This window comes from Elgaria multicarinata, chromosome 18 (assembly GCF_023053635.1).
Source record: "Elgaria multicarinata webbii isolate HBS135686 ecotype San Diego chromosome 18, rElgMul1.1.pri, whole genome shotgun sequence".
NCBI lineage: Eukaryota > Metazoa > Chordata > Lepidosauria > Squamata > Anguidae > Elgaria > Elgaria multicarinata.
The window spans coordinates 23208431-23227687 of NC_086188.1; the positions used below are offsets into that span (position 1 = coordinate 23208431).

Genomic DNA, 19257 nt, shown 5'->3' on the forward strand with positions numbered 1-19257 from the left:
GGGGCACGACGGGAGGGAGGCTAAGCGGGGGCTCCAGGCACAGGCAGGCTAACGTGAAAGGGGCGGCTATCCTGGATTTGCCCCATTTCGGGCGTTAAGCCTGGGATTGCGTTGGGTGTGATTTTAGGATGGATCCAGTAGGCAGGATTCTTATCAAAGGGGGATAAGATTCACTTGCCAAAATCTGTCCTTAGCAAATCAATTCTGGCTAGTGTGAGATGCCCCTGCTATTCGTTCTCTCTCTGTCCCTCCCCCCTCCCTTTTTTCTTTTTTGTCTTTTTACAGACAATTTTATGGCTGTTTAAAAAATCCCTGCCATTCCCCTCATTTATTCTATGGATATTTTCTTTACCTTCTTAAAGAGGAACGGCATTGGGGATTTAAAGGGTTAGCTACTGCAATTTCATTAGGCTTCACTAACTACAGATTATCCCAAAATTCTTTACCTTGTTCCCACCCAGTTCTGACATACATCCCATCTTACTTCACACTTCATGAGCAGCACATCCCTTGCCAGTCTCTCAGCTGTGGTGACACTGACAGAGCAGTTAATGCAAAATGGTCCCATCAGAAAAATAGCTAAGAAGCTGATCCTGCTGCAGCTGAACGGAGGATTCCCAAACCAAGCTCTGGGCGCTTGTGCAAGAGTAGCCCTTGTCCTCTTGCCCTGGAGCAGGTCTCAGATGGACAACCCTCTGTTGGGGAAGCTTCAGGGTGGATTCCTGCATGGAGCAGGGGGTTGGACTCGGTGGCCTTGTGGGCCCCTTCCAACTCTGCTGTTCTAGGATTCTAGGATTCAGCTGGCCTCAGAGCTGGCCGTGCTGCTGCAAACGCCTTCAGCCAAAGAGCTCTTTGGGGATGGAAGGGCCACCACCTGGCCCCTTTCTCAAAGTTCTGCCTCATTTCCTAAGCTGCAGCAAAGGGGTGTGTGTGTGAATTCGCTTGCGTGTAGTATCAAGTGGGGCTAAACTGTCCAGCTAGGGATAGGGCCAGGCTGTCAATGGCCTTTGAATGCAGCACGTAGACATGGTTTGCAAACGTCCTCCTTTGGCTCAGGTAATGATCATGGGAGAGCCAGGAATGCGGGCTGACTGTGAGGAGTTAATTCTGCTTAGGAGGAGGATGTCCTTGAGTGGGCGGCTCTTCTCACTCATTCTGCCAGGCAGAGCCATGCAAACCAGGCAGGTCTGGCCCCTCAAATGAAAGGAGGCCCAGGCTAGTTTTGGGACAGCAAGAGCAGAGAACGATCACCCCAAAGGAGGAAGCAGGAGTTGAAGAGGAGTCCGCCTGTTCTTTCCCCTTCTAGTCTATGAGGGTCAGGCAAGAAGCTCTCAAGGAGCAGTATGGTCGCCTTTGGACATGACCTCGCAGCCTCCGGCCATGCCAAGGTACACAATTCGCCGGTCTTCCTCAAAGGAGGGAAACTGCTCATGGCAAGGCCTAGTGGATAGGGGCCTCGAAGCCACCAGAAACCCTTCCAGAGTTTGCAAGCAGGTTTGCGAGTAGCTTCTGCTCCAGCCGCAGTAGCTTAATCTAAGGTTAGGGCAGGAGAACTGGCCTGGTACTCTGAGAGGAACAAACCTCCATGAAGCCTCCGGTGGCTTGGAGCAGGCAGGATGGGGCCTGGGCATGGCCTCCTTCCAATCGAGGGAGGGAGGCTCATGGCCCTGCCTATTGGGAGGAATAATTCAGTGAGGGGGAAAGAAAAGTATTGAGCGGGTGTAGGGTGGCCCTCTCACTTTCCAAGGAGGAGTCGGCCTCCGAATATTGTGTTGGTGCTCTCACTCTCTCTGTCTCTCTTGTGCGCCCACACACACACATTTTATTTGAATGGTTCATGATTTTTACCCACTGCTTTCAGATCATAGAATCATAGAATAGCAGAGTTGGAAGGGGCCTACAAGGCCATCGAGTCCAACCCCCTGCTCAATGCAGGAATCCACCCTAAAGCATCCCTGACAGATGGTTGTCCAGCTGCCTCTTGAATGCCTCTAGTGTGGGAGAGCCCACAACCTCCCTAGGTAGCTGATTACACTGTCGCACTGCTCTAACAGTCAGGAAGTTTTTCCTGATGTCCAGCCGGAATCTGGCTTCCTTTAACTTGAGCCCGTTATTGAGTTCCTTTGGTGGGGGGCAGGGGTGTGTGTGTGTGTGCGTGTTAAAACATGCTCTCATAAATTGTTCTTGTGAATTGCTCAATTAAGAATGAGCAGTGAGGTGGCCATGTTGGCTGATGACACCAAATCATTTAGGGATGTTAAAATGAAAAAAGGTTGTGAAGACTCCAAAAGGATCTCTCAGCTGGGAGAGTGGGCATTAAAATGGCAAAATTTTGTTGGGGCAAAAAGTCCCGTTTTCATGTATACACTTTTTCTCCCTCATAATACTGGAACCTTTTGATGGGTCCTCCCATGAATCTTAACAGCAAGAGATTCCGGACAGATAAAAAGGGCTCGTCACACTGCACATACCTCCCATATGGAGCTATGGAATTCGCTGCTACCACAGGATGTGGTGATGGCCACCGATTTGGATGGCTTTAAAAGGGAATTAGACAGATTTATGGAGGATAAAGCTGTCAGTGGCTACTAGTCATGATGGCTGTGTGTTACCTCTAGTATGCTTCTGAATCCCAGTTGCTGGGGCACATGAGTGGGAGGGTGCCCTACTTATGGGCTTTGTTTGGGGGTGAACAGAATGCTGGATCACGTAGGCCTTTGCCTTGTTCCAGCACAATGCTTTTTATGTTATGCTAAGAACACAGGGGATGTTCACCTGCAAAGGGAGAAGCAGATGAGAAAGGGCTCCTGGCACAATCAATTAAAAAAATGTGCCGCTGTTTATCTTGCCCTCCTTAATGGATTATTGTGGGAAGAAAACACACACAGAAGCAGTGGGGGAAATATGGGAGGTTTGGAGCAGGCAATGCTGTGAAAGAAACAGGGCGATTTGCACGCTAAACGCCTCACCTGGAAGCACCCAAAGTTCATCACTCAGCCCTAAAATGCAAGCAAGCAGCTTGTTTCCCACGAGCTTTGCAAAAGACGGACGAGCGAGTGGTGATCCCTTTGGGGAAACTCCCTGCAACTGGCACAGGCGGTCAAGGCCACGGGAACTCTCTGTGTAAGAAAGACGAGCTTTTGCGTGGTGCTGCTACTCATTGCGCTGCCTTTTTTCTTGGGGAGTGGTTTTCATTTTGTGAGCAGAGAAATGAGTTTTGGGGCCTTTCAGTGTTGTTGACACAAAAAGCTGAGGTGATCATATTAATTAGCCTGTAATTTGCTTGCCTTTATATCCAGCCTTCTCACCTCTCTGTGTCAATGGAGGGAGAGGGTGGGCCATTGTCTCCCAACCCAGGTCCTTGCCACCTTTGATCTCTTGCATTTTAAGGAGTCAAGCCAAGGATGGTTGGGTGTGTGTGGTGTGTGTGTGTGTGTGTGTGGGTATTTGATATCTTAAATTGGGTGGGCAGGTGTTGCATTAGATGAAGACTGTTGTGAAAATAGGGCCCATTTTCCACTGCTGCATCTCTCTCTCTCTCTCTCGCTAGGTTTCCCTGTACAAATCAGTGCCAACGCGACTGCTCTCCCGAGCCTGGGGACGCCTCAACAATGTCGAGTTGCCCACCTGGCTCCGGAAGCCTGTCCTCAGCTTGTACATCTGGACTTTTGGTGTCAACATGAAGGAGGCAGCTGTGGAAGACCTGCATCACTACAGAAACCTTAGTGAATTCTTCAGGCGGAAGCTGAAGCCGCAGGCCCGGCCTGTCTGTGGCATCCACAGCGTGGTACGTTGCAGAGACCAGCGGTTTGTGTGGTGTCTTCGGAGAAGCTTCACTTCTAACCATGCCTCCAAGGGTCCAAACAGAAAAGCGGTACCCTCCACCTCAAGAAGAGCCGTGCTCTATCTGACCAAAGGCCTCTCTGGTCCAGCGTTCTGTTCACAACGCGGCCGAACGGCTGCCTCTGGGATGCCCACAAGCGGGACATGAGCGCCGTGGAGCCCTCCCACTTGCCTTCCCCACAGGCATGTGCTGCCCCTGGGACCGGAGGTCGCGTATGGCGATCAGGACTAGTAGCCATCGACAGCCTCGTCCTCCATAAGAGCCAGTGTGGTGCAGTGGCTAAAGTGTGGGACTGGGAGTCGGGAGACCCGGGTTTGAGTCCCCACTCAGCCATGGAAACCCACTGAATGGCTTTGGGCCAGTCACAGACCCTCAGCCCAACCTACCTCACAGGGTTGTTGTCGTTGTGAGGATAAAAATGGATAAAATTTTACATCCCCTTTTAAAGCCATCCATGTTGGTGGCCGTCACTGCATCTTGTGGTAGTAAAACCCATCATTAAATTCCCACCTTTAAATGGGTTTTGGAAACATTTAAAAAACAACATTTGAAAAAACACTCCATGTGTTTGTATGGTTTTAGTCTGTTTTATGCTATTTTACTGCTGCTTGTTGTTTTTACTGTTGTATTTTTAGTTTGACTTTTATTGTTCTATTGTTTTATACCTTGGCTGGATTTGTAGAAAGCAGGATAAAACAACAAGAATTCTCTTTTGCTGCTTGGTCCCTGTAGATCAGCCCATCTGATGGCAAGATCCTCAGTTTTGGACAAGTGAAGAACTGTGAGGTGGAGCAAGTGAAAGGCATCACTTACTCCCTGGAGTCTTTCCTGGGTCCTCATGCCAATAAAGAAAACCCTAAAAGCAAGCCCGGTAAGCCCCCCGACCCACGCTCGACTTTTGGGGCCATGTCCTTGATTCTGGTTGTTAATCAAGACTTTTGTTTTCCTTCCTGAGCCTTCCAATTGTAGACGGGTAATCATGGGAGGAGCACTTACGTCCCTGTGGTTGCTATGCAGAGTGGTAAATGGAGGAAGCAAGGCACCCAGAACTCAAGCACAGGCCTGCCGCTGTCCCCATCCTGGCAGCAGGGAGGGAGAAGTATAACTAAAGTAAGAGCCCATCTCCCCTCTGCCAGGCAGCGTACAAGAAGGCGGTCTAACGCCTCCTTGTATGGGTCAATTCCTTGCTTACAACAAGGTTTTGAACTGTGGAGACTTTGCCATTGTGGCCTGAAGTCGTCTTGCTGATGGTGGCAGTAGAAAAAGATGCAGCCGTTTTTTCTGTTGAAATGAAGGGCTGAATTGCCTTCACCTGAAGAGGTGCCGGAGTCCCGTTGTTAATGTAAAGGTGGTAGAAAATGTTGGCATCTAAGACATTCCAGCCCTGAACACTTCCTCTCTCACTCGTATTTTTGGAACCGTGGGACTGGTGCCGGATTTGGGAACTGGGTCATGTTTTTAAACCACGTGCTTACGGCTGTTCTGAGCAGAATGCCGCAAAGCCACAGCGGGCCTGGGAAGCCTCCTGGGAGAGCCGCTGCTGGCCAGCCCGTAATATTGAGCTAGGGAGATCCAGGGTCTGACTTGATCCAAGCAGCTTCCAATGCTCCTACCACCTTGTGTGTGTTATGCAGAAGCCTCTGAAGCTTGCTTGTTCCGTTGGTGTCTTCCAGCCTCCTGCCGCAACTCTTTCCAAAAGCAGCTGGTCACAAAAGACAGCAACGAACTCTATCACTGTGTGATTTACTTGGCACCTGGAGACTACCACTGTTTCCACTCACCCACCGACTGGAAAGTGTCTCACCGGCGTCACTTCCCAGGTAGGCCTGGTTTCCAGAGATGGGAGCTACACAAGCTGTGTGCTGTTCATCCATTCTGCATTTTAATAATATCTGTCAGTGGGGTAGTGTAACATTTAGTCACTCACTAGTTACTGTGTTATTTCCAAGCACTAATTCACACTTAACCACAGTGTCACACTACTCTGCAAATGTGTATGAAGGCACCACATGGGCAGAATTAGTGATGTACATGGAGGTGCATCACTGGCCCCCCCCTTCCCCAACGTGGTGCCTTCATGATCCATTACTGGATTTCATACCACCACTGTGGGGAAGTGTGAATTATTCATTGGGTTTGCTGCACTTCCTTGTTATTAGTGCAGCTCCCTTGTTCTGTACGGGATAAATTGTACCTTCTGTTCAACTCCTTTAAACTGAACTCTTGCTTGACATGGGCACTGTGTTCAGTCCTGCTCTCTGCTCATGGTTTGCTGCAAGGCGGACAGTGTGGTCAATATGAACGGGGACTATTGTGTCATTTGTTAATGAGGGTTAATGCACAAAGGAAGCCGCCGTAGGAGTGAGGGGGTGGTTACCGTTGGATTGTGTCTTGTTATCACAGAAGCTTTGGAGACTCAAGTCAAGTAGTAGCTGGATTCCGACTTCTTGGAGAAAATCCCAAGTGGCATTACCCAGCCAGGCCTTTTTCATTCCATTAAATTCACAATCTGGTAGAGGAGGGATAACACAACAACGGGAGATATTGGACTGGATATCAGCTATCGATCAATGATATCACATCTGCCATCCTTAAGCCTCCAAGAAATGCAAGAAAAAGGAGAGTAGTGCATCAAGTAGAAGTTTTCTTCTATTCTTGCAGTAGTTACTTTCCCAGAATAAATAAAATAAATGCCACAGCTGTACAGATTCACTTAAAATATTCTGAACATTTTAGAAGAAAGGTTACTTTCTCCTTGAAGGGAGGAGGACAACCAGCAGTGGGAAAAGCCTCTGGGACTTGCAGGCCAGGCTCCAGAATCCATGGCGGTGGACCTGTCCCATCCCCCCCCCCCCAATCCTCAGGAAGGTTAGAAGAAGGGATACAAAGATACGGAGCCATCCAAGTTGGAGTGTGGGCAGTATGTTTTTATCCTGTATGCTACAGAGGCTACATGCCTCTACACCATTTGCCAGGGAACATGGGCGGGAGGGTGCTGTTGTACTCGTGTCCTGCTTGTGGGTTCCCGGTCAACAGCTGGCGGGCCCCTGTGTGACCAGAATACTGGGCAAGACGGACCCCTGGTCTGATCCAGCATCAGGGCTCTTCTTATGCTCGTACGTGCTCAGACAACTTCCTGCCTCCTTTGCATTTAGTTAGGTACCTACAAGGCTCCCATTTTCAGAGAGTTCTGTTTACTTTAAAAAAGTGAAACAAAAAAAGAGCTATCCACAAGCCGGGGGGGGGGGGAATTCCAGATGTGAACTCCTTGCCCAGGCAGCCCCCAAGACTGCCTGGTTCGAAGGAGGAGGGAGGCCTCCCTGCCACAACCTTTCCAACTTGGCAGACACCACCGTGAAGCCTCCCTGCCATGCGCCTGGCTCCACCAAAGCCTTGGACAGCTGCGACCTGGCTGGGCTCTGCCTGGCTGTGGGGATGCACCCTGGCCAATTGTTGTTGTTGTTGTTGTTGTTGATTCGTTCAGTCGCTTCCGACTCTTCGTGACTTCATGGACCAGCCCATGCCAGAGCTTTCTGTCGGCCGTCACCACCCCCAGCTCCCCCAAGGTCAAGTCTGTCACCTCCAGAATATCGTCCATCCATCTTGCCCTTGGTCGGCCCCTTCCTAGCATCAGCCTCTTCTCCAGGGTATCCTGTCTTCTCATTATGTGGCCAAAGTACTTCAGTTTTGCCTTTAATACCATTCCCTCAAGTGAGCAGTCTGGCTTTATTTCCTGGAGTATGGACTGGTTGGATCTTCTTGCAGTCCAAGGCACTCTCAGGATTTACCTCCAACACCACAGTTCAAAAGCATCTATCTTCCTTCATTCAGCCTTCCTTATGGTCCAGCTCTCGCAGCCATAGGTTACTACGGGGAATACCATTGCTTTAACTATGCGGACCTTTGTTGTCAGTGTGGTGTCTCTGCTCTTAACTATTTTATCAAGATTTGTCATTGCTCTCCTCCCAGGAAGTAAACGTCTTCTGATTTCCTGGCTGCAGTCAGCGTCTGCAGTAATCTTTGCGCCCAGAAATACAAAGTCTGTCACTGCCTCCACGTTTTCTCCTTCTATTTGCCAGTTATCAATCAAGCTGGTTGCCATAATCTTGGGTTTTTTGAGGTTTAACTGCAACCCAGCTTTTGCACTTTCTTCTTTCACCATTGTCATAAGGCTCCTCAGCTCCTCCTCGCTTTCAGCCATCAAAGTGGTGTCATCTGCATATCTAAGATTGTTAATGTTTCTTCCTGCGATTTTAACTCCAGCCTTGGATTCGTCAAGCCCAGCACGTCGCATGATGTGTTCTGCATACAAGTTGAATAGGTAAGGTGAGAGTATACAACCCTGCCGTACTCCTTTCCCAATCTTAAACCAGTCCGTTGTTCCGTGGTCTGTTCTTACCGTTGCTACTTGTTCGTTATACAGATTCCTCAGGAGGCAGACAAGATGACTTGGTATCCCCATACCACCAAGAACTTGCCACAGTTTGTTATGATCCACACAGTCAAAGGCTTTAGAATAGTCGATAAAACAGAAATAGATGTTTTTCTGGAACTCCCTGGCTTTCTCCATTATCCGGCGGATATTGGCAATTTGGTCTCTAGTTCCTCTGCCTTTTCTAAACCCAGCTTGTACATCTGGCAATTCTCGCTTCATGAATTGCTGGAGTCTACCTTGCAGGATCTTGAGCATTACCTTGCTGGCATGTGAAATAAGTGCCACTGTCCGATAGTTGGAACATTCTTTAGTGTTTCCCTTTTTTGGTATGGGGATATAAGTTGATTTTTTCCAGTCTGATGGCCATTCTTGTGTTTTCCAAATTTGCTGGCATATGGCATGCATCACCTTGACAGCATCATCTTGCAATATTTTAAACAGTTCAGCTGGGATACCGTCGTCTCCTGATGCCTTGTTATTAGCAATGCTTCTTAAGGCCCATTCAACCTCACTCTTCAGGATGTCTGGCTCTAACTCACTGACCACACCGTCTGAGCTATCCCCAATATTATTATCCTTCCTATACAGATCTTCCGTATTTTCTTGCCACCTTTTCTTGATCTCTTCTGTTTCCGTTAGGTCCTTGCCATCTTTGTTTTTGATCATACCCATTTTTGCCTGGAATTTACCTCCGATGTTTCTAATTTTCTGGAAGAAGTCCTTCCTATTCTATTGTCTTCGTCCACTTCCGCACATTGCTTGTTTAAAAATAATTCCTTATCTCTTCTGGCTAACCTCTGGAATTTTGCATTTAATTGGGCATATCTCCCCCTATCACTGTTGCCTTTTGCTTTCCTTCTTTCTTGGGCTACTTCCAGTGTCTCAGCAGACAGCCATCTTGCCTTCTTGGTTTTCTTTTTCTTTGGGACGTTTTTTGTTGCCACCTCTTGGACAATGTTGCGAACTTCTGTCCATAGTTCTTCCGGGACCCTATCTACTAAATCTAGTCCCTTAAATCTATTCTTCACTTCCACTGCATATTCATTAGGAATATTAGTGAGCTCATATCTAACTGATCTGTGGGTCTTCCCTATTCTCTTTAGTTTGGTTCTAAATTGTGCAATAAGAAGTTTGTGATCTGAGCTACAGTCAGCTCCAGGTCTTGTTTTTACTGTCTGTATAGATGTCCGCCACCTTTGGCTGCAAAGGATGTAGTCAATCTGATTTCGGTGTCGGCCATCTGGTGAAGTCCATGTATAAAGCCATCTTTTAGGTTGTTGGAAGAGAGTGTTTGTTATGCACAGTGAGTTGTCCTGGCAAAATTCTATCAGCCTGTGTCCCGCTTCATTTTTTTCTCCTAGACCATGCTTACCTGTAATTCCAGGTGTCATTTGACTACCCACCTTGGCGTTCCAGTCTCCTGTAACGAAAATAACATCTCTTTTTGGTGTATTATCCAGTAGGTGCTGCAGATCCTCATAGAACTGATCTACTTCTACTTCTTCAGCATCTGTGGTTGGGGCATATATTTGGATCACTGTGATGTTAAATGGCTTAGCCTGAATTCGAATTGAGATAATTCTATCATTTTTTGGATTGTATCCAAGCACTGCTTTAGCCACTTTATTATTAATTATGAAGGCTACTCCATTTCTTCTGTGACCCTCTTGTCCACAGTAGTAGATCTGGTGGTGATCTGATGTGAAGTGGCCCATTCCAGTCCATTTCAGTTCACTGGCACCCAATATATCTATATTTAATCTTGACTTCTCACCAATAACCACATCCAATTTGCCCTGGCTCATAGATCTTACATTCCAGGTTCCTATGGTGTGTTGATCTTTAGAACATCGGATTCGTCGTTCACCACCAGCACTGTCGGCCGCTAGCCATCCTTTCGGCTTTGAGCTAGCTACAATCACATCTGGGGCTAGTTGAACTTATCCTCTGTTCCTCCCCAGTAGCATTTTGACCACCTTCCGACCTGGGGGTCCCATCTTCCAATGGTATACCGACATATCTCTGGTTGTACTGATCCATTTAGTTTTCACGGCAAGAATACTGGGGTGGGTTGCCATTACCTTCCCCAGGAATCGTATTTAGTTAGAGGGTATAAAAACAGCCTTGTGAAGAACGTCACTTCACACATCTGCCTTTTTGGGGTATGGGAGGTAACTAGATGTGGAGACCCCAATGAAGCGTGTGAGGCGTTTATGTGCTCTTCCATCCCACCCCTCTCCTGGGGTGGAAGAAGGAAGCAGCTGCCCTGTCACTTCTGACCATTGGGCGAACTTTAAGGCGTGGGCAGGGAAGGCTGACCCAGGCTCAAGTAAAACAGGGCCCCCCTACTTGCCCTGTCCAACTCAGGCGGCATAGAAAAGACATCCAGCAGACGGGTTTGTTCCAGTCTCTACCAATACACCCAAATACCAGAGGATATCAAAGCTACGGCTCATCTGACAATGCCATAGAATCAGTTCCTCTCCGGGGGGTAGGGGCGGGGGAGAGGGCAGGGTTTTTTCTGTATTGTTTTCCATACTGAATACAACACAGAGACATGAATAATATACTGGACCTCAGATTTCAGCCAGACACAAGTCAAGGATGGAGATCTTCTGTGCAGTCCTGGCTGGCCGGCCTCAAATGAGATCGTCCCACTTCAGCCAGCTAAACAAAGCTGACTTCCATATCCCAGTCAAGATGGGCCACTGCAGATTCCTTTCCTGTTTCGGCTGTGGGGAGTGCATATCCCACTTCCGTGCCCTCCCGTGTCTGGGAGGAACACATATTGACACATACCTGGATGGTCTCTACATTTAAGCTCTGCCCGGGCAGAAATGCATACAGGGTATGAACTTGGCCTTGATGACTCTACGAGAAGGACAGCTTCCTAATTAACTGAATGGGAAGCACTGAGTCCATCTCTATGCCACCTTCATCTGGAAGGAATTTTCAAATCCTCCACTCAACAAGAGTCTTCACCAGAATGGCAGACATTGAACAGAGCCCTGACCTTTTGGCTTGGTGCTTAGCCTAGGTCTCGCCTTTGATTGCTAGCCAGGGTTCTGGGAATTGGTGGTCCCCGCCTTGGAGATGCTTCTACTCGGGTTCCAGCAACAAATGATGGCAACCTTAGTTTTGGTGCACCATGCTCACAAACGCTGGGTCTTAGCTGCACAGCTGATCCACCTTGGACAGTGATCATTACAGCTGGCAGACTGAGTGGATGGGATGCCCACTGCAAGGGCATGTGGGCCTGGGATCTCAGGTCAGCTTGGAAGAAGCAGATAGAACCCTCCTGGAACTTGGAGTGGTAACGCTAGTGCTGCTTTGCATTAAGGTTAGAGGGACTCTATCCTTAATGCAAAGGATAGACTGACCAAAGCATATATCAACAATCAAGAAAGCACCAGACTGAAAGAAGCAACAATTTTGTTCTCCTGGAAGCCTTATCTGAAGATGATCAAGGTGGGACCCTGAAAGGTGTCTTCAGTGTTTAAGCTGACTAAATCAGTTGCCAGAACCTGGGCCCAGCAGAGGGTCCCCAAACCAAGGATTGTTTGACAAATTGCAGGTCTGATTTGTAGCTCCAGTTCTGGGCCTGGTTACAAAGATTTGGAGCAAGATTACTAGGACAAAGAGGAGGAGAGCTTGAAGCCTTTGTGCATGTTGGCCTTCCTCATGCATACAAATGCTATGATCAATCCATGAGCAACAGCCAGTAGTGATATCCCTCAGTCTCTGATCTAGTGAACCTCTTGGTTGCTCATTCTTCCATGTGTTCAGCCCTTCTCAAACAAGGGCCAATTCTACTTCATGCCCTAAAGATGGAGGGTGCTCAACCTGTTCTGGATGGGGCTGCACTCCCCCTGAAGGAGCAAGATTGTAGCTTGGGGGTTCTCCTAGAACCGTCTCTGTCACTTGAGACTCAGGTGGCCTCAGTGGCACGGAGTGCTTTCTACCAACTTCAGTTGGTGGCCCAGCTATGCCAATCTCTGAACAGGGATAACCTGGCTTCAGTTGTCTATTTATTTATTTAGTTAGTTAGTTTATTTATTTTATTTATTTATTACATTTATATACTGCCCCATAGCCGAAGCTCTCTGGGTGGTTTACAAAAGTTTTTAAAAAGTAAACATTAAAAGTATACAAAATTTAAAAACATAAAAACAACAGTATCCATTTAAAAACAACAGTTCTGGGGTCTGTTAGAAAACAAACTTCGCGTTGTTAAATGGTGTTAAACGCCTGGGAGAAGAGAAAAGTCTTGACCTGGTGCCTGAAAGATAACAGTGTTGGCGCCAGGCAAGCCTCATCGGGGAGATCATTCCAGTCAGGGGGCCACCACCGAAAAGGCCCTCTCCCTTGTTGCCATCCTCTGAGCTTCCCTTGGAGTAGGCACTCGGAGGAGGACCTTAGATGTTGAGCGCAGTGTACGGGTAGGTTCATGTCGGGAGAGGCGTTCCATCAGGTATTGTGGTCCCAAGCCATGTAGAGCTTTATAGGTTAAGACCAGCACCTTGAATTGGGCTCGGAAACCTACAGGCAGCCAATGCAAGCGGGCCAGAATTGGTGTTATATGTTCAAACCTCCTTGTTCCAGTTATCAATCTGGCCACTGCATTTTGCACAAGCTGCAGCTTCTGAACCATCTTCAAAGGCTGCCCTACGTAGAGGGCATTGCAGTAATTTAATTTGTAGGTTACCAGAGTATGGACAACTGAAGCTAGGTTATCCCTGTCCAGATAAGGACGTAGCTGGGCCACCAACCGGAGTTGGTAGAAAGCACTCTGTGCCACTGAGGCCACCTGAGCCTCAAGTGACAGAGATGGTTCTAGGAGAACCTCCAAGCTACAAACCTGCTCCTTCAGGGGGAGTGCAACCCCATCCAGAACCAGTTGAGCACCCCCCATCCGGTCAGAAGAACCACCCACCAACAGCATCTCAGTCTTGTCTGGATTGAGTTTCAGTTTATTAGCCCTCAACCAGTCCATTGTCGCAGCCAGGCACCGGCTCAGCACATCCACAGCCTCACCTGATGAAGATGAAAAGGAGAAGTAGAGCTGCGTGTCACTTCCTGACTGTTAGAGCAGTACGACAATGGAATCCGTTACCTAGGGAGGTTGTGGGCTCTCCCACACTAGAGGCAGCTGGACAACCATCTGTCAGGGATGCTTTAGGGTGGATTCCTGCATTGAGTAGGGGGTTGGACTCGATGGCCTTGTAGGCCCCTTCCAACTCTGCTATTCTATGATTCTATGATCAGCGTACTGATGACAACGCACTCCAAAACTCCAGATGACCGCACCCAATGGTTTCATGTACATGTTAAACAGCATGGGGGACAAGACAAGACTGACCCCTGCGGAACCCCATACTGGAGAGTCCACGGGGCAGAGCAATGTTCCCCAAGCACCACCTTCTGGAGCCGACCCACCAAGTAGGAGCGGAACCATTGCAATGCAGTGCCTCCCACTCCCAACTCAGCCAGATGTTCCAGAAGGATACCATGGTTGATGGTATCAAAAGCTGCTGAGAGATCAAGGAGAATCAACAGAGTCACACTCCCCCTGTCTTTCTCCCGACATAGGTCATCATACAGGGCGACCAAGGCTGTTTCTGTGCCAAAACCAGGCCTGAAATGGATCCAGATAATCAGTCTCATCCAAGAGTGTTTGGAGCTGGCCCGCAACCATCCACTCAAGGACCTTGCCCAGGAATGGAACATTTGCCACCGGCCTGTAGTTACTAAGATTTTCCGGGTCCAAGGAAGTTTTCTTCAGGTGTGGTCTCACTACTGCCTCTTTCAGACGGCCTGGGACCACTCCCTCTCGCAGAGAGGCATTAATCACTTCTTTGGCCCAGCCAGCTGTTCCATCCCTGCTAGCTTTTATTAGCCAAGAGGGGCAAGGATCCAGTACAGAGGTGGTTGTGCAAACCTGTACCAACTGAAACTCATCAAAGAAACGCTCTGGTAACCTAGTTAGATTACTGCAATGCGCTCTACGTGGGGCTGCATTTGAAGAGAACCTTGGAGGATGGCAACAAGGGAGAGGGCCTTCTCAGTGGTGGCTCCCCAATTGTGGAATGATCTCCCCAGTGAGGGCTGCCTGGCGCCAACATGGCTATTTTTTTGGTGCCAAGTTAAAATTTCTCTTTGCCCAGGCATTTAGCAATATGTGACGAGCTTCATTGATTCTGGATGTTTTTATAGTTTATAATTGTTTTTAGATATGTTTCTGTGTATGTTGTATGTTTTTGTGGTTTAAAACTTTGTATATTGTTTTTAATTGTTTTAATCTTATGTAAACCACCCAGAGAGCTTTGGCTATGGAGCAGTATAAAAATGATGATGATGATAGGTTGCATCCCTCCTCTGAGCCACAGGCTGTGTTTTACTCCCTGGATGTGCATCTTCTGCATCCTCTCACTGACCTACATCCTAGTTTTCCTTGATGCTCTTCTTCTCTCTTAATGGAAGTTCTGCTTTAGCGCTTTGGGGGCTGAGGGGGACAGGACGCTGCCTTCTGGCCCTGGTACTCGTTATCCCTTTTCCTGAGAAAAATAGAAACTCACCAGTAAATGCAGAATTTCTGCAAGAACGAATTTGCTTTTTTTTAAAAAGTGATGCCATCTCTAAACACTTCTCAAATTCTTCTTTTAAATGGGAAGTAGTGGTGATCATGCTCAAGAGTGTAATCGTTTTTTTCCCCTCCACTGTACTGCACCTTACCATCTTTCTTTACTTTTTGCTCCTGGAAGTCTGACCGCATTTACGACTACCGTACATTAAAATAATTCCAGCCTTTTCAATTTGAGGGTGCTGTGAGATTTTCATAAAGGGTTATATTCTCTCTGGCCGATTTCCACCCTCCAGTCCAAGCCCTCCCGTGTCTGAAGGCAGCAGTACGGTCCCACAAAGTTGAACGAGGCTCTTCCCATTTCCCCCCTGTTCCCCACAGGTTCACTGATGTCTGTGAATCCGGGAGTTGCTCGCTGGATCAAAGAACTCTTTTGCCATAATGAACGTGTTGTCCTCTCAGGCTGCTGGAAGCACGGCTTTTTCTCCCTCACAGCGGTAGGAGCCCAGAACGTGGGGTCGATCCGCATCTATTTTGACCAGGTGAGTTGGGGCTTTTTGTAATCTTGCTTCACAAGTAGGCAGTGGCGGGGAGGCATCAGTTGTGCCCTTGAGCTAGTGTTGTAAGCAGCCCTGTCCTGGTTGCTCATGGAGACCAGGCAGGGAAGTGGCATAAAAATGGTTTGGACTTCTTCCCCACCCCCTCATCCCCCCTTCACCTACAAATAGCTAAATCGGCCAGTGATCTTGTAAGCCAAGGTCCTGGGCTCCTGGTGGTGCTGCCTCAAGCTCTCGTACAGGGACAAGAGACCTCCCTCTGGAATGCCCAAGTAACGGCCCTTTCCTTCTCCGTGCGTGCAGGACTTACGAACAAACAGCCCTCGCTACAGCAAAGGCTCCTACAATGACTTCAGCTTCGTAAGCAACAACAACCACGAAGGCATCTCTATGAGGAAGGGAGAACATTTAGGAGAGTTTAATCTAGGCTCAACCATCGTTCTGATCTTTGAGGCGCCAAAGGACTTTAATTTCTACGTGAAGCCTGGTCAGAAAATCCGCTTTGGAGAGGCCTTAGGATCTCTTTAGAGAGGTCTTAGGATCTCTTGAGAGACTTTACTGCCGGTGGGATGTGGGGGCTTTTATATGCAACAGGGACTCAATTTGTATGAGGAAAAGTTTCTCTAAGGTAGAGTATTGCTCAGCAGGACCTGAGTGAGGAAAACCAGACAACACCCTTCTTCTTAAAATGGGTGTGCCAGAGCATTCCCCCATGAGAATTGTGGACGTATCAGGGATCGTGGCCTTTAAGAATGTTCACCAGGGTGGCTTTCCTTTTCCCCGGCACCTGCAGTAACAACAGTTTCTCCTCGCTACGCCTGCAGGTGTGTCTGTCTTGAGATGCTGTAAACCTTGCAGTCAAAGGGAGGGAGGAAAGCAGCAAACTCTCTTCTTTCAAGGGATACTAGCAGATTGGCTCGCTTTTCAAATTACATTTCTTTTTCCTCCATATATTCTCGAGTTATATTTCACACCAGCCTGAGTAAACCACTGTCAAAACAAGGACAGATTAGGCAGAGTGAATATACAAAATGAAGTTCAGTTGGAAATTCAGTTGTTTTGGATACCTATTAAAATCTGGTTGTTTCCCTTTAAAGTAGAAGTTTGCACTGTATTTTAAACCTCAAACACTGTGTCCACATTCCATGTTTGACTTGTTCTTGGTTATTTTTTGCTTTTAGGAAGCCTGTTTTACTTGTAGCTCCAGCTTACTCCAAACCTATAATTTTGTTTTGCTATTCTGGGCCTTAATATTTTCTGTGCGCCTTTGTTAAGCTTGGGACATGAAAAAATGCACACTGTTAATTTCACTGTGCAAAGGCGGTGGGAAGTCTCTTGCTGCTGAAAATGCCGAGGGTCGGTTTCTCTTCCCTGTGCAGCTACTGCCATGTTGCCATGACCTGGGGAAGGGAGAAAGGTCAGGTCTGCCCTGGACTTCTTGAAAAAAGCAAAAACCTACAAATATGCAGAACTCAAATTGCAATAGGACAGACTATTAAAGAACCATTTGTGAACTTCTGAGTAATTCTCCTTTTCGACTAATGTGCATTAATTTTTTTTACTCGTATTTACTCCTGTAATTTACTTCAGAAAGCCAAATTTGCCCATGAAGCCAAACGATGGGCTCAAGAGTTCTGTTCCGAAGCCTCATCCCACAAAGTGTCACATTCAGGCTCAGACGGGTTCAGTGGCAAAATGCAAGCACGGCTGTGCAGCCCAGTAAGAGTGAGAGTCTTACACTTACTAGGGGCTATTTTTCTGGAAGGGGATGCAGAGTAACTAGTGCCAAGACTGGGGCATGGGAGAAGAAATGCATTCATTTATAATAGATGTGTTTTTAATGAATTTGGTTTTCATTAAACTCAAGAAATCATGTTGTGTGCAAGCATGAGGCTCAGGAGGGAGGGTCTAGCTTTAAATTACACCCCTCACCCTAAATTATGCTTTCCCTGCTATAGCCCCATGCCTGCACACGTGCACACACCGTTAAGAGGACGCTGCTGCTTCCTTTTGATGGAGATGGTTGCCATAAGAGAAGTCAAGGTAACGTTCACACCATGCCTAGGATGGCTGCTACAGCAAAAGAGCAAGTCTCTCTTAGATTGTGTGTGCAGTTGGAGGCGTGTGTTCTTATGACAGCAGCCCATAACTCCTGAAAGGTGGAGAACTGGCCTGTGTTTCAGCCAGCCTTTCTCCCTTTACAAGGTTTAAAGGTGAATTTCTTAACCAAAAAACCTGCCCTTTCTAGGCCTGGAACGTACAGCCCCTGTCTTAACACATCCAGAAAGGCAACACTGCCTGATGAGCAGGATGGTACAAAGCACATGCAACAGACAGCAGTGCCCAGCCAGGCAGCCCTGGGGCTCCATCAATTCAGAGGAATTCATTAATTGCTTCCACAGAGGCTGCCTTGCCAGCCCCACTTTGAGCTTTCCTTCCTCATTTCTCTCTGCTTGCCTACGGGAGGTTCTGTGGCTTGTTCAGTGCAAGAGTCTTCGCCCTGGATGGACCTCTGCTGCTGGGCCACAGGGGCTCTGTGGGGATTTCTCAGTGGGAGAAGGCTGCTGAGCCACAGGGGGTCACGTTGACCCTCAACAAATGGGAGGGGGGGTTGGGTGACGCTGTGAATTTCTCCTGCATGGAGAATCCATTTAATTTTTCAACTGTATCAGTAGCACAGTATTTTTGTATGTCAAAATGTACAACTTACGAACATTAACTCATTAATTGCAAATGTTTTAAAATAAAAACAAATGACTTATCATGACTGACTTTTTAGAGACAGTTTAAGCATTTGACTGCAGGACAGAGATGTATTACTTGCGCAGAGCAATCCTATACACATCTGTACAGAAGTAACACACACACACACACACATTCAATGGGACTTACTCCACGGCATGCATAAGATTGCAGCCTTCACCCAGTGTTTGTGTAACTACTCGGAGGGTGGCAGCTTCTCGGTCACTTCCAACAGCAAAGGCACAGAGGCCCCACCATCTCGCTGCATATCAGGCAAACAAGCATTCAAGACATTCTAGATGTTAAGAGCAGCTCGAATGTCCTGGACACGGGTGAAGTAGGTCTGCATCAGTCGTCGCTCTTCTCCCAGCACGTTGACGAGGGCGTGGATCTTTTTTGTCAGCTGCAAAAAAGACAGGAATGCCAAGAGTTGTGCAATCGAGGGGCCACCTGGCTCAGACCTCAGCTACAGAAAGAGATGGCGGTTGGTACCTTTGTGAAATTATTTCTGGCCTCCCCCATCCTAAAATCTGGCACTGAGCAACAGTAAAGGAAAGATGCATAACATAGTACCACCTGCTAAACCAATCCCCAATGAAACAGATCTTTAAAAAGTGATAGGATAAGCAAGGGCGACTTGCAACAAGTAGCGATGAAATCATAGAATCATAGAATCATAGAATAGCAGAGTTGGAAGGGGCCTACAAGGCCATCGAGTCCAACCCCCTGCTCAATGCAGGAATCCACCCTAAAGCATCCCTGACAGATGGTTGTCCAGCTGCCTCTTGAATGCCTCTAGTGTGGGAGAGCCCACAACCTCCCTAGGTAGCTGATTCCATTGTCGCACTGCTCTAACAGTCAGGAAGTTTTTCTGACTGAACTTACTTTATTTACCAGTAAAAATGCTAAGCTGGTATGTCTGCTTGTAAGTAAATCATGATTTTTCTTCTACTTGCAAATGCCAGACAAGGAGGAACCAGAAGCCCTGATGCAGGCGCACTCCTAGAGTGTCCAGGGCAGCCCAAGGCTCAGTCACTTCTAAGATGGCTACAACTTGGAAATCCTTTAAAAATCCAACCACATTTTTCTCTAAGCCTCC

General features: G+C 47.7%; 2 protein-coding genes across 9 annotated transcripts in view; one reads left to right on the top strand and one right to left on the bottom strand.

The window, feature by feature from the left end:
- The window catches only part of PISD (phosphatidylserine decarboxylase), a 64569-nt gene extending 47699 nt beyond the window's left edge, over positions 1-16870 (top strand). For all 7 annotated transcript variants that reach the window (XM_063144012.1, XM_063144013.1, XM_063144018.1 and 4 more), the window contains 5 exons: positions 3551-3787; positions 4577-4715; positions 5518-5664; positions 15241-15401; positions 15720-16870. In XM_063144012.1, the coding sequence (XP_063000082.1) occupies positions 3551-3787; positions 4577-4715; positions 5518-5664; positions 15241-15401; positions 15720-15944 (909 nt within the window). In that variant the 3' untranslated portion in view covers positions 15945-16870. The remainder of the gene's footprint in view (positions 1-3550; positions 3788-4576; positions 4716-5517; positions 5665-15240; positions 15402-15719) is intronic.
- A 1157-nt stretch (positions 16871-18027) lies between these two features.
- The window catches only part of SFI1 (SFI1 centrin binding protein), a 79853-nt gene continuing 78623 nt past the window's right edge, over positions 18028-19257 (bottom strand). For both annotated transcript variants that reach the window (XM_063143997.1, XM_063143996.1), the window contains one exon: positions 18028-18561. In XM_063143997.1, coding sequence (XP_063000067.1) covers positions 18454-18561 — 108 coding nt within the window. In that variant the 3' untranslated portion in view covers positions 18028-18453. The remainder of the gene's footprint in view (positions 18562-19257) is intronic.